This window comes from Semicossyphus pulcher, unplaced genomic scaffold, assembly GCF_022749685.1.
Source record: "Semicossyphus pulcher isolate SPU_LCO1_2020_fin unplaced genomic scaffold, fSemPul1.0.p SCAF_8, whole genome shotgun sequence".
In the NCBI taxonomy this organism is placed as follows: Eukaryota; Metazoa; Chordata; class Actinopteri; order Labriformes; family Labridae; genus Semicossyphus; species Semicossyphus pulcher.
In genome coordinates, this window is record NW_027211759.1 from 3,571,036 (window position 1) to 3,585,898 (window position 14,863).

Here is a 14,863-nt window from a genome sequence, read left to right on the forward strand (position 1 = left end):
ATAATCATCCTCGTCGATCATGGAGTCTTGTGCCAGGGCTGAGCCTCGCACAGCCCGGACTGAGAATATTATTAAGTGAATACTTTTTTTCATCACACAAAAGGTGGAGCTGTCGTCACGATCAGTGTAAACTCAGAGTGTGACAGCCCTTATAATACTGCGCTGCAGTTCCCACCAGCTCTCTGCAGACGGTGACATAAAAATGGCCCAAAAACAGAAGCAATATAGCCGGGACAGGAGACGTGTTTGTTTGTATTATATTTTATTTATGTAAACACATTCTATGATTGTACGTTATGACAGAATGCAGAAATGAATTGATCGCAGTCTTAGTAAATAATCCAAAGAACATTTATTCACATCTTGATTATTAATGAATCAGTTAAGATATTCATCACTCAGCTTCTCCAGCGTGAGGAAATGATGCTTCTTCCTTTGTTGATCAATATAAGCTTAAGCAATATAAAGATGTCACCTTGGACTTTAAGAAACTGGGATGGAAAACAGTTTTTACACTGAAAAATGTGCATTAAAAAAATAATTACATTAAATCACATTAAATGTACAAAACATCCTTCAAGCTTTAACTTCTTCATTTTCTCATTAGCTCATGAAGATTACTGTGTTGGTCTCCTCTCTCAAAGTAGGACCTTTCCAGGATATCATCCAGTTTTTCTTGACAATGCAGGACGGAATTTGCTCACAGCCCAAAATATTGCATATATTTATTGCTGTAAATGTCTGAAGCAAGACCACTGGTATAAATGTTCATATGCACTTCCTCTCTTGAGCGCCGGCTGCCTTTGGAAGACGAGCGGCATATCAATGAGGGGATCTGCAGCTGAACTATCGGCACACACAGCGACACGTGCTGCTGAACTACCGGCACACACGGCGACACGTGCAGCTGAACTACCGGCACACACGGCGACACGTGCAGCTGAACTACCGGCACACACAGCGACACGTGCTGCTGAACTACCGGCACACACAGCGACACGTGCTGCTGAACTACCGGCACACACAGCGACACGTGCAGCTGAACTACCGGCACACACAGCGACACGTGCTGCTGAACTACCGGCACACACTGTGGCTGTGGCTCAGTGGTAGAGTCAGTCATCTTTCAATCGGAAGGTCGGAGGTTCGATCCCAGCTCCCTCAGGCTACATGTCAAAGTGTCCTTGGGCAAGACACTGAACCCCAAAATTGCTCCAGGTGGCATAGCCAACTGGTTTGAATGTGATATCTGATTGACAGTTGGGCACTTTGCGTAGCAGCCTCTGCCATCAGTGTATGTACGTGTGTGAATGGGTGAATGTGACATGTAGTGTAAAAGCAGCTTTGAGTGGTCGCAAAGACTAGAAAAGGGCTTTATAAGTACAGTCCATTTACCATTTACTGTGTAAACGTCCCGCAGCATGCCATCAGCCACTTCTCGATCTCTGCGCTGTAGTTAAATAAACAGAACATACTCCGACCGGCAAGGGGGCGCTAGTGTTTCACTGTGGTTAGTGACATTCAGTACTTTGACAGCCCTAGAAATCCTTCCTATAAAAACAAAGAAAACAGCTCTACATTGCCTCACCCCAAACTATTTGCCCCTATTTTATTTGCCCTAATCATCAGTCTGAGGTGTTACGGTAGATTACACAGGACGAGGCTTTTATTGTTGTGGCATCTCACCTGAGGACCGAGCTGCCGCACCAAGTCAGACTTTGAAAATCAGTGTTCTAAATCGTTTCTGATTATATATTGATCTAACAGCATAATTATATTCCAGTAATTCAACCAGGAAAATTTTCGTGTCCATCATAATCAGAAGACGTCACCTTTGTTACAGGTGGGAAACCGAAGCTGCTCCGGGGTTTGTGGCTCCGTACAGATTCTCCCTCAGAAACACCAGCGTCTTCCTCCAGGCGTCCTCCTGAGCGTGGGAATGTGCCACCGTCTCTCCTCCCCACAGAGCGACCACTGCAAACACAACAGAGACGACCCCGAATCATTCAAAGATTCTCCGTCGTGTCACTGCGGCCCACCAGTCTGAGGTTGAACCTACCCTTCTGACGTGTGTCGACTGTTCTAAAGGCGCTGGCTCGAAAGTGCGGCGTGTACGGGGGCTCGATCAGATGACCTGTGTTCGGGTACGACAGGACAGTCAGCAGGTGGCTGTTCCCCGCCCGCTCCATCATCTCCTTTATCTTGAAAACAGGAAGTGAAAACATATTAGTGAGAGGATGTGTTTATTTGTCATTATTGTTTGTACTTGTTGGATACGACTGTCTTTGCAGAGCAGACACTACATTTCAAGTTACAGTAAGATGTCCTGCTGTCACGCCTCGGACGGGTCATCTCATTACTTACAGGCTTTGTAATTAATTGATCGCAATTAATTGGATATATCAAAAATGTATGTGAGAAGCACATCACATGTAGACTTACACTTCCATACTGTAATTGTTCTCTCTTCTTCACCTTATTAAAGTTTTAATTCACACTTTAATCTGATCACTTTGCTTCAGTCCCCCAACACACCTGCACCTCTGCACACAGCTGCTGGCCCCGCCCCCTCTCTCCGTCTGTCTCTGTCTGCTGTGTTGACTGTCTCCATCAGCAGTCTGTTTCATTAAGTCACAAAAGTTAAATATTTTCTCCCGCAATTCAGTTCTGACAGCTCGTGAGCCGCGTGTGCACGAGGGACGTTATTGATGACGTAGCGATCAAAACGATCGATCGTTACTAAATGACACCTGCAGCTTTAATAAGCTTTATCAACAGCGACAATCAATGCATTTACAGGAGGGACATACGGAGATACACAGTAGGATTGTTTACATCGCGTAACAGAACAGCATATGACTGTGTGCGGACAGAGAGCGTCCGATGACGGACCCTCTTTTGCCGTTAGAACACTGTGTGAGCAGTAAACTGGTCCTACTGTTGTTTATTTGGTTGCCACGACTACAAGTGTGAGTGACGTCCTGTGACTGCTGTCACTGTTTCATTGCTGGAACGACGGTTCATTTGGAAATCTCTGTCGTTTAATTGCAACTTCGGGACACGTTATAAAAATCTGAAGCAGTGGCGGCAATTATTTAGCAAATTTTTCTTTATTTTTTTGGCTTTATTTGACAGGACAGCTGAAGACAGACAGAAAGTGTGAGCGGGGGATGACATGCACCAAATGACCGACAGACCGGGAGTCGAACCTGCGATCAGTGCAACGAGGACTGTAGCCTCTGTACATGGGGCGCCCGCTCTACCAACTGAGCTAAACCAGCGCCCCATTTTGCTAAACGTATGTAGCGGAAACACTGGTTCACTAATTCATCATAAACTTTTGTTCAACTTGGGACAGCTTACACATGCACACACACGTCAGTGTCGTAAGGGCGACACACAAACAGAAGGGATTGCTGGTGGGTGCTAACACCCAATGAAACACCTGCACCTTCTGCTCAGAGGTATAAATATCAGAGCTCTAACATTAGTCATTCTCTCTGTCTTTAGCTTATAGGTGGAAGACTTGGGAAACTGACTGTGTAATCACTGAAACCATAAAAGGAAGTAGTAACTCATATAGGCACACAGACATACTTGAGCGTTCAGAAAAGAAAATAATCAGAGAAACAGAAAAATCTTCTATTATTTTCCCAAAGAAGGGCCTCGTTCTCTCCCTGGTGAGCATGCGACCCTCCCAGCATTCTCCCTCGACAATTGAGGTTGTTCATGAGTGACGGTGAAGCTGCACACATTAAAGGGACAGGACCCGAGATCAGGCCTGGGTGTGTCGCGCCCCCGGTGATCTCCTGACAAATATACATTATCAAACAACTCACGTCCATTGCAGACTCATGGGCGGGCCAGTTCTGGTCGTCCTCACCGACGAGCAGCATCAGAGGACACTGGATTCGTCCCATCTGCTCGGAGACAAAGGACAGCTCATCTACTAACACCGTGCATCTCAAACAGAATTCCTTTCTGTCACAAAAGGCTGGAGCCTCTCCCAGCTGTCATTGGTTGAGAGGCGGGGTTACACCTGGACACCTGACACACAGAGACAGGCAACCTTTCACACTCACATTCACACCAACAGGCAATTTAGAGTCACCAATGAACCTCACGAGCATGTCTTTGGACGGAGGGAGGAAGTCGGAGCACCCGGTAGAGATGGCAGTTATCGGTCGCTGCAGTGATCCGGAGCTTCTGCAAGAATCGTTCCTTACACTCGTTCACCGAGTCGTCCGGTGACACTTCCGGTTTTCCCGTAATGACATAGAAACAACTCGCTCACTCCTTCCTCACTCTCGCTCGTTCATGAACGATGATGGCTCCCGTTGCATTCACTGCTCTTCTCGTAACATCATCACAATAGAACAGTTACTTGGCCCGACTCGTCCATTTCTAAACCTGCTGACGTTAAAATGTCTTCAGAAATAAACATCATTTAGTTTGTGTTCATCTGTTAGCGGTTTAACGCCGCCCCACTTTCGTTCCTAATCGGGTCGTATTGGTCAGGAGGACCATTCTCGTTCAGTGGACGAGTGAGTGAGTGAGAGAGAGAGATACGTTCAGTAGTCCTCTGAACCGATGACATTGTCGTTTGATGAATACAGCCCTCCTCCGAAAGGCTATCGGCGCATGCTAACATCAGTCAGTCTGGTCTCCTTAAAGGAAGATGGAAGGGATTGGGAAGCTGCGAGCAGAGCAGAGTGAACGGCAGGAACGAATCAATGCAACTGAATGGATCTTTCCGTTCACTAAAAAGAGTAGTTCTTTTTGAACGAATCGTTCACGACTGAAACATCTCTCGTACCCGGAGAGAACCCACGCACGCACGGGGAGAACATGCAAACTCCACACAGAAAAACAAACAAAAGGTTTGAACCATTTTTAAAGACATCGACATACTGAACCCGCAGTGACTGCCACTGGACAATAACTGTTTAGAAGAGTAAACAAACAGTGAAATGATGGGTAAACTACAGGAGTGGCTGCAACATTTCTTTTTCTACTTTATAAGGAAACAGAGAAATTCTCTGCTGGCACTCACGTCAACTTTGAAAGCGGGGTCAGTGGGGATGGGCAGCAGCAGGTCTCGCCAGATCGCCTGGTTCTCCTCGTTGAAGCGAGTCTTTCCAGCGTTTCTGATTGGATGAAAGAATCTTGCTGAACTTGAACTGGTCACGACTCAACTCGGACTTGAATTATGGTGGACTCATTGGCCTGAACCAGAAATCAGACTTTCATGTGTTTGTAACAGAGTTTAAGTCAACTTACTTGTTAAAATATTCCAGTGTTTCTTTCACATTTCCATCGATCGGCTGCACATGACTTCCACTGACACACAATGCACACCGGAGCTGGAAACACAACAAACGTCAGGATGTATTTTAATCACCAGGCAGGAAACAAGGTGCAACACAAAGCAGAGAAACTGTCCTAAACTTGTCCTACCTTAATAACTTCGGAGTAAGCCGCCATTTTGAAGGTCATAGAGGTGCCAAAGGACAGACCCAACATGGCGATCCTGCTGCCGAGGACCTGAGGATGCTGCACCAGGACGTTATAGGCTTTCTGCAGGATAACAGAAGTCAGGCTTTCAACATTTTGTGACAAATAAGGAAAGAATAAAATAGAAAATTTACTTAACATCAGGAAACACAAAAGCCCCTTTTACACTGCCAGTTCAAGGCGGTTTGGTATGCCTCTTGATCTATGTAACACGCACGGAGGCTGAATGGTGGCGTGAAGTCGTTCTGCCTCTGAGGGAGTAACAGAGGCGAAAAAATGCGTCTGTGTAAAGGACAAAGGCGGCATGGCGGTGGAGCTTCGTTACGGTGCTGCTGCAGAGTTGCAGTGTAAAAAGGGCTAAAGAGAATCTGTATGCGTGTGTGACAAACTGACAGAATGAGTGTTGCTTTAAATGTGACTGAACCTCGGACCCAGACTTTAATGTGTTTATTGATACAAAAACACACCCACAGATAACAAACACACATCCTGGTATCGACTGTCACCAACACCTGCATAAGTCTCAACATGATCCGAAAGAATTTCGCTCTCTGTCTCACGGTGGACAGAAATGATTTGAGCCTGTTTTCAAAATGTGTTCTGGTGGACCTCTGGGATCTAAAGTGCAATCTATACAGTCATGGCCAAAAATATTGGCACCCCTGCACTTCTGTCAGATAATGCACCACTTCTCCCAGAAAATTGTTGCAATTACAAATGCTTTGGTATTCACATGTTTATTTCTTTTGTTTGCATTGGAACAACACAAAAAAGCAGAGAAAAAAAGTCAAATCTGACATAATTCTACACAGAACTCCAAAAATGGACTGGACAAAATTATTGGCACCCTCAACTTAATATTTGGTAGCACACCCTTTGGAAAAAATAACTGAAATCAATCGCTTCCTATAACCATCAGTGAGTTTCTTACACCTCTCTACTGGAATTTTGGACCACTCTTCTTTTGCCAACTGCTCCAGGTCTCTCAGACTTGAAGGGTGCCTTCTCCCAGCTGCTGTTTTGAGATCTCTCCACAGGTGTTCTATGGGATTTAGATCTGGACTCATTGCTGGCCACTTCAGAACTCTCCAGCGCTTTGTCTTAAACCATTCCTGGGTGCTTTTTGAAGTATGCTTTGGGTCATTGTCCTGCTGGAAGACCCATGACCTCTGACGGAGACCCAGCTTTCTGACACTGGGCCCTACATTGCGACCCAAAATTCTTTGGTAGTCTTCAGATTTCATGATGCCATACACACAGTCAAGGCATCCGGTGCCAGAAGCAGCAAAACAACCCCAAAACATCTGTGAACCTCCACCATGTTTGACCGTAGGGATCGTGTTCTTTTCTTTGAAGGCCTCATTTTGTTTTCTGTAAACAGTGCAATGCTGTGCTTTACCAAAAAGCTCTACTTTGGTCTCATCTGTCCACAGAACGTTCTCCCAGAAGGATTTTGGCTTCCTCGGGTAAGTTTAGGCAAACTCCTGTCTGGCTTTTTTATGTTTCTGTGTCAGCAGTGGGGTCCTCCTGGGCCTCCTGCCATAGCGTCCCATTTCATTCAGATGGCGACGGATAGTGCGAGCTGACACTGTTGTACCCTGTGTCTGCAGGTCAGCTTGAATTTGTTTGGATGTTGACTGAGGTTCTTTATCCACCATTCAAACAATCCTTCGTTGCGATCTTTTATCAATTTTTCTCTTCCGTCCACGTCCAGGGAGGTTAGCTACAGTACCATGGGCTGTAAACGTCTTGATGACATGGCGCACAGTGGACACAGGAACATTAAGAGCTCTGGAGATGGACTTGTAGCCTTGAGATTGTCCATGCTTTTCCACAATTCTGGTTCTCAAATCCTCGGACAATTCTTTGCTCTCTCTTTTCTCCATGCTCAGTGTGGTACACACAGACACACAACACAAAGGTTTAGTCAACTTTTCTCCATTTTAACTGGCTGCAAATGTGATTTCTATATTGCCAGCACCTGTTACTTGCCACAGGTGAGTTTACAAGCAAATTAAAGGAGCATCACATGCTTGAAATACAATTATTTCTTAAAATTTTGAAAAGGTGCCAATCATTTTGTCCAATCCATTTTTGGAGTTCTGTGAAGAATTATATCAGATTTGACTTTTTTTCTCTGCTTTTTTGTGTTGTTCCAATGCAAACAAAAGGAATAAACATGTGAATACCAAAGCATTTGTAATTGCAACAATTTTCTGGGAGAAGTGGTGCATTATCAGACAGAAGTGCAGGGGTGCCAATATTTTTGGCCATGACTGTAACTTGATAGGTAAAGTTGCACCTTTTAAAACTTGGAGGATTTGACATTTCACCAAACTCAAAGAATGTTGCTTCGTCTGGCAAGAAGGTCTCGAAACATAGAGGACAACTTCTGTAGTGCAAAAACCTACATACACAAGAGGAAGAGGGTTTGGTCGTGTTTACGGTATTTACAGAGAGCGTGGATTGGCCTTGGGTTCAGTGAGGACGTATACATAAAAAACAGGGTGAAATTAAACAAAGACAATAAATAATCAGGATCAGGATTTTGACCAGAATACGTCTTTAAGGACAGCTCTGTTGTACCCCGTTAACACTGCAGAAACAAAAGGCAGAAAGATATCGACATATACTGCTGCTTCTGTAAGAACAAGATAAAGGATCATATTCCTCCCTGAATGGTCAGGCACCAACGTCGGCTTGAAGAATTCAGGCTTCCTTTCTGTGCCAAGACTTTCATCACGTACTACGGGAGTAACAGCCTTCAATTATCAGGCTCCTCCACGTCTTTCAGATTTGGTCCGAGAGGCAGACACCCTTTTTTTTTTATGGAGTAGGATTACATCTTTCCTTTTAGATAAAGCTGAACCTTCTGGCTCCATATAAAGAACAATGATTGATTGATTCAAGTGAAATGGCTTATTTATGGCTGTGGTTACACGGTTACGAGTGAGCACTGACAGAGCTATATCAACACTTTGTTTTTAGGGCTGTATCAGCCGAGAGAACCATCCGGCTGAACCCATCGTAATCCTGCGAGGAGGAAAACCCTCTTTGTAGTTTGGCTTGCACCTGATGCTTAATCCCACCACATGTACCTCTGTGACGGAGGCAGACAGGGTCCAGCTTTTTACAAACTCCTTGATAAGTTTTCTGAATGAACGTTGATTTGATTCATTCGCTTATAGACACTCACTTCAAAGTAGTCATTTTCAATCATCTTTCCGGTTTCCATGGTGATTTTAGGTGTCAGGTAGTCGAGGGCCAGAGAGGCGATGCCGTGAGAGGCCAGCAGTGATGCACGGTACTCCACCAACTGCCCTCCACCCCCCCACAGGTCCAGGAGGCCGGGGAAAGGTCCCGGTCCTTCAGAGGAGACAGAAACACGATGGTATTGTATGTTTCTGACGTTCCTACAACTCTGGCATTAAAAATATAGATAATACTGGCAGGTTCTGAATGTCACACCTTCCTCCAGACTCTTCTCTGGTCATACCTGAGGGCAGGAAGAGGGTCGCAGTGAGGCCGTCCTCTGTGATCGGGACCCTGCGGACGCCTGGCGCCATGTACCAGCGCTCCACCACCACACCGGCCAGCGGCACCTGGTCCAGGAAGCCCTCAGTCTGGTGACCCCGGTACACCGAGATCGTGAACTCCATGGGAGTCTGGACATTCATCTTCCTCATCCTGAGGGACAAAGATCGAACTCTGAGACTGATAACCGATTCATTAATGATTGGTAGCATCTGAACAGCTCTATCCTTATGGGCCTACCTGAGCCAAGGTTTGCTGCCTGGAACTGGTCTGAGACTCCACAGGAGACCCATCTGTTCAACCCCAGAATATGTCCCTCCCAGACTGGGGTCCTCTGAAACTGTAGAGTTAAAGGCATGACAATAATTACCAATTTTTGACGTTCAAAATTTGACGTCAGCAACTCACAATCTTTTCAATACCTGCAATCATGTACATTTGATTTTCCTGACTTTTCTAGGTCTAGGTTTTGAACCATGTACCGTTCACAGTCCCGGTGTTGTTGGCGGTGTAGTGAGCAAACGCCTCCCAGCTGTGTCCGTCCTCACTCAGATGGAGGGCGTGGACGGTCAGCTGGAAACCAGGCGGGGTGTTCTGGACCAAGATGCTGAACTTCTCATCTACAAGTCCTCTGGACGGCTGGACTGACAGCTTCACACAACACTGTTTCTTCTCCATCATTCACTAATGAATTCCTGAAAAGATAAACCAAATCTATATGACTGGACAGATAGCACTCTACAGAAGACAGGAAATGTTTCCTCCTAATGATGGAAGATGGTGTCACACCTCCCACATGAATGTCTGGCCAAAAAGGCAGTCGATGTGCAGTGGAAAAGGCAATGCATAGTAAAACTCCAGAGGGACATCAGGCGATAATTCAAGTTGATTCAAATTGGTTGAGGTGGAAACATTTTAAATAGGGATGCACGATATTATCGGCACGTTATCGGCATCGGCAGGTCTGTCATTTTTCTGCCGATGTTCCGGCAATAACACAACGCTTTCATTTTGCCTGAATGCTCAATGATTCCCTAAAAAAAGCAAGGTTGATTTCATTTTTGTATTTGTTCTGTGCAACAGGTAGAATTTGCCCTAGTTGTGGCTATAGTCAGGATTGTCTCAGGGAGAGCATCATCCAAGCCTGTCTAAGTTGTATGAATATTAGTTTTATTTAAAAGAAAATGTTACAAATAAATATGGCATTTTGTACATAACCTAAGTGAAAGTAGTTTTCTTAAAGAGTAGGCATGAAATCAATTCCACTACAGGGGAGACTTGATGTTCTCAGCAAATAGGAAAAACACGTGCCTAATATATCGGTATCGAAATCAGCAATCATCAAAAAGGGTTGAAAATATCAGCATATCGGATATCAGCAGAAAATCTAAAATCGTGCATCACTCATTTTAAATGCATTTTATGCTGCTGGGTAGTATATATAGGCCTAAAACAATGTATGGCACTTTATAAAGTGATCATAAGTTAGAATAATGTATGCAAAATCTCAGCGTACATCTAAACATTAGGCGCATTCGTTTTCAGACAAATATAGAGGATTTAAAAGTAAAATATTTCATCTTGAACTGTAGCGGAAATTAAGTATAAAGTAACCTAAAAATGTAAAAACTCAAGAGTACCTCAGAGTTGACTAAACGTAACCCGTAAATCTCCACCACAGAAGACTCGGTGATTTGCACAAACAGAGCTGTCGTCTTCAAGTTCGTCGTGTGAACCTCCGTGTGTTTCTCTTGTCACAGAATCCGGAAACAAACACCTTTCACTCATATAAAACTCCACCACAGAAAGGTGACCGTCAAGCGAGCTTCATTAAGTGTAAAGTTCAGCCTCACGGGTGGAGCGTCACTCTTCTTTCAGAGAAACATAACGGTTATTGGACACAAGATGGCGGTATCGAGTCACCGAAACTCCCCATTCTGTCTGTTTGTACGTCTTGGGGTGAACTTTTTGTGGGGAAAAATGAAGCATTTCGCGGTCTTTACATGAGATTTTGTCAATGTAAAACAGCATGTCAATTAATACACGATTTACACTTTATAATAATTCTTCGTCAGCATGGAGAAGCCGTTCGGCGGAGTGTGCGGCCATGGTTATTTTTCCTTCTTCTTCTTCTTCTTCTACTGTGTTTGCCGCACCTTCCTCTTCTTCTACTGCTTTTCTCAAGTTTAACCGGCGGATAACAAACAGCTCAACTGTGCATACCGCCACCTACTGTACATGAGCGTATATAGGATCACAATATTACAAGTCTTTCCGGGGTTTTCATTCATACTATGCTATTATAACAAATCTTTAATAATAATGTGTTAATTATTTTTTCTAACTCCACACATGTTACTGTACTTTTTCCCGGCACAGACAAAGAGTCATTTAAGTCATGCCGTGATAATTGCTGACTTTGTCATCCTTTTTTAATATCTAGTACTCGACTTTGACTTGTATTTGTTTTTTTTTCATATTTTCTTTCCATTACCAAAATAATCCTATCGCCTGTCACTGTGTTACTTACAGTTGGAATTGATACAAAAACGTAGAAGAGAATTAATAAACTAGACAATAGTTAATTAATAAAAAATAATATTTAGTGAGAAAAATAACCGAAAATAAAATAAAAAAATGTGAGTATAAATCTAGATAAATTATAAATGTATGATATGAATAAATAAATATATGATGCTGATGGAAATGAAAGCACTGTCAGCCTCATGTCTCCAGACGAACCCACACGCCCTCTGACCTTTGACTTCTGTAAAGAATGGGGAGTTGGAATGGGGGCGGGGCTCGCTGTTAGCCAACTGATTGCACAACAACAACAACAAAATGCAGTCTTTTGGTTGTTAGTCGGCACTGAAACATCTGTCCCTTGGGGGCCCCTGACTTTTTTAATCTAATATATCTATAATTAATCTTATTTCTTTCACTTTTTAAACAAATGAATCTCCGGCCTTTTTCTCACTGTAACTCAAATATACTGAATGTATCACTGAGGTTCATCTACAATCTGTTAAGCTTAAACCTTTCCTAACTGAGTAAAATAAGCCTATGAATACAAAATGATAACATAACCCTATTAAGGAGGAATCTTAGAAGTTTTGTGTTCTTCTCTACACTTATTTACACTGTACAACACAAAGACAAAACTGTTGGCTGACTTTGTACCACAACAAATCTGAGGACTTACCTGTAAGGTAGCCTTTCAAATGAGGCAGTGAAGGCACTAAAAAGTGGAGCAAACTCAACAAAGGAAAGTTGTCTGGATGTTTAAACAAGACAAAAACTTTAAATGACACCACTGGGGAGTACGTTCCAGCAACACACAGTCTGACCACAGATAAATGGACATAGCCAGCGATTATGAAGCAGTCCAAGCCTATTGTATCTCAGACTATGTACTGTGGTAGGCTAAGTGTGTATGCTATACTATCATATGCTTTATGCTATGCTATATGCTGCTTTGAAATACATTTAAACTTATTTGAGAAAGTGAAAGCCTCACTGTTTCTGGGCCGGACTCCCTCGTAAATATATCACTCTTTATTACCCCATTTACGCCTGGTATTAAAATGCGACCTGTATTCGGAGTCATTATCTGGATAACAACTGCTACTGGAAACTGCTAGCCTAGCTACAACATAAAAAGATAACAAATATACCTTAAAACCCACTGTATCAAACAAGATGCAGCAGCAACATTTTGTTAGTAAAAACTAAACTAGTTAAAGAGTCAGAAACGGGAGGATTTACTGTTTTGGATAATAAGCTGCTTGCTTGCTAACTAGCTTGCTAACTATGCGTTTATTCTCCATTTCTGCTGAACCAGATGCTCCTCTATCACAGAGATAAATGTGCTCTGTGTCTCTGAAGATGATCCTGATTTATTTCTCGCTCTGATGATGAATGACTCGCTCTGATGATGAATGACTCTTAGCTACCAGCGGCCTCCTGGATGCTACGTCGCTAATCATGCTAATAACAACTCAATGTGCGAAAAACATATTGAGACTAGTTACGAGGTCAAAGGTCGGCTGTCTCCGGTCTGGTGAGAAATGTCTTGAGCCACGCCTCATCGCCGCCTCACCGGCTGTCCACACACACGCACACACACTTTAAATCATTGACAACAGAGACTGGTTAAGGGAAGCAGACTGAAACGCTCAGCTGCTTTCAAATTTATTCACTCATTTAATATTCATGGGTGCAACATATCATTGTCTCCTTATTCTGACGGGGGAGGATGGGGTGAGTTAGGTTTTGGGGTGGGGTGGGGTCTCATTCAAAGACACAAAGGAGGGGACACATGTTCAGGACTGAGGCTGCCTGTTTGTTTTCATTATGTTTGACTCATTTGAGAACTTCAATTTAAATAAAGTGTTTAAAAGTGAAACTCAAAGATTATTTTAGGGTTTTAGGACATTATCTATTAGACATGGTTGCATGTTTTAGACAAATGAGTCATTCAAAGCAGCCACACCACTGATCCTTTGAAATCAACAGACACAAACTCAGATGCGCAATTATATACAGCTACACAAACTAAATTACATTCACCTCCATTTTATTGGGATGGAAACAAAAGTAGAAAGTTAACTCAAACACAAATTAAAAAACTAAGAAAATGTATGATAATGTATTTTCTGTTTCACAAAGGAGGATGGGGTTCGCTTTAAAGTTGAAATAATAACACACAATTAAACATCTAAGAGTAGATAACAAAACCACCTAAGCAGAAAAAACTTGGCAAACTTGCCCAACAAACTGTTTGTCTCTTTGGCAGTGATGAAAGATTAGCTACTGATGTAGCTACTGTCGACTTCCTAAGTACATTTTTGAGGTAATTTAACTTAGAGGGAAAAAAAGTGCTTTGCTTTGAATGAGTGCTTCTTAAGGTTAACAGGGTTAATACGTTTTATTTTTATGTAATGATTTATTTACATTTTATCAACCAACCCTAACGTAGTGCTTATTACAAGTAGAAGCTACAAAAAGCATAGTTAACTGTTAATAAGTGCATAATAAATGATTTATTAACCTTAGTAAGGCACAGTTCTCGCTTTAGATCCAGTAGCTGCAAATAAAACAGAATTAACTGACATAGTTAACTGTTAATTACTGCATAATAAAGTATGTATTAATCTTAATAAAGCAACTGTAAAGCTTAACGATGTTGGGTAAGACTTGATGAATTAGTTTGTAATGCTATTATAATTGTAAGAATTATTTTCTTATACAATTATAAGAAACGTATAAATCTTTTATTAAGGCTCTTAAGCTGTCTATAAATTGTTAACAAGTTTCTGCAAGTGCTTATAAATGTCTTAAAACCTAACAATAAACATGATTATGATGATATTAACTTATATAGTCTTATTAACATATATCAAATGTTAATAAACATCATATACGGACTTATAAGGGTCTTATTACCTATTAACTAACGCTTACAAGGACCTTAATATAAAGCGTTACCAAAGTGCTTTTTATTTTATCTACATTTATTTGCTAACTTAAGACGAATTCAGATTAAAAATAACAAATATAATCCACTAATAGATGATGATTTGTTGATATAGTTCAAGAAAAAAATGTAATTGATTATCTGGAATAATTTACAAGCTACGGAGAAGCCTAAAATAATGTTTACATAAATGTGATGAACTCATTAATGCTTCAATAATTATAATCAAACTTTACTAAATAATATACATCTATCTGTAAAGGGCAATTCTGAATAATGATTACTTTTATTTAAGTATATTAAAAGAGTTCTTCTTCCACCACTGCTCTTTGGTGTCCA

The 14,863-nt window shown here is 42.2% G+C and overlaps 1 protein-coding gene across 1 annotated transcript; it reads right to left on the reverse strand.

Moving 5' to 3' along the window:
* Nucleotides 1–281: 281 nt before the first annotated feature.
* On the reverse strand, nucleotides 282–10,861 carry LOC138612797 (acyl-coenzyme A thioesterase 5-like). Its single transcript, XM_069686244.1, has 11 exons — nucleotides 10,689–10,861; nucleotides 9,531–9,743; nucleotides 9,289–9,388; nucleotides 9,011–9,201; nucleotides 8,711–8,880; nucleotides 5,458–5,577; nucleotides 5,281–5,363; nucleotides 5,054–5,147; nucleotides 3,840–3,920; nucleotides 2,060–2,201; nucleotides 282–1,974 (listed from the first exon to the last, which is right to left on the reverse strand). Exons 2-11 carry the CDS (start codon nucleotides 9,727–9,729, stop codon nucleotides 1,838–1,840), a joined length of 1,317 nt encoding a protein of 438 aa, XP_069542345.1. The 5' UTR covers nucleotides 9,730–9,743; nucleotides 10,689–10,861; the 3' UTR covers nucleotides 282–1,837.
* Nucleotides 10,862–14,863: the final 4,002 nt, after the last annotated feature.

Coding starts and splice junctions, on each gene's coding strand:
- LOC138612797 (XM_069686244.1), bottom strand. CDS start 9,729: ATGATGGAGAAGAAACAGTGTTGTGTGAAGCTGTCAGTCCAGCCGTCC. Junction 9,202..9,288: donor GGCAGCAAACCTTGGCTCAG/GTAGGCCCATAA, acceptor TTTGTCCCTCAG/GATGAGGAAGATGAATGTCC. Junction 1,975..2,059: donor AGTCGACACACGTCAGAAGG/GTAGGTTCAACC, acceptor TTGTGTTTGCAG/TGGTCGCTCTGTGGGGAGGA.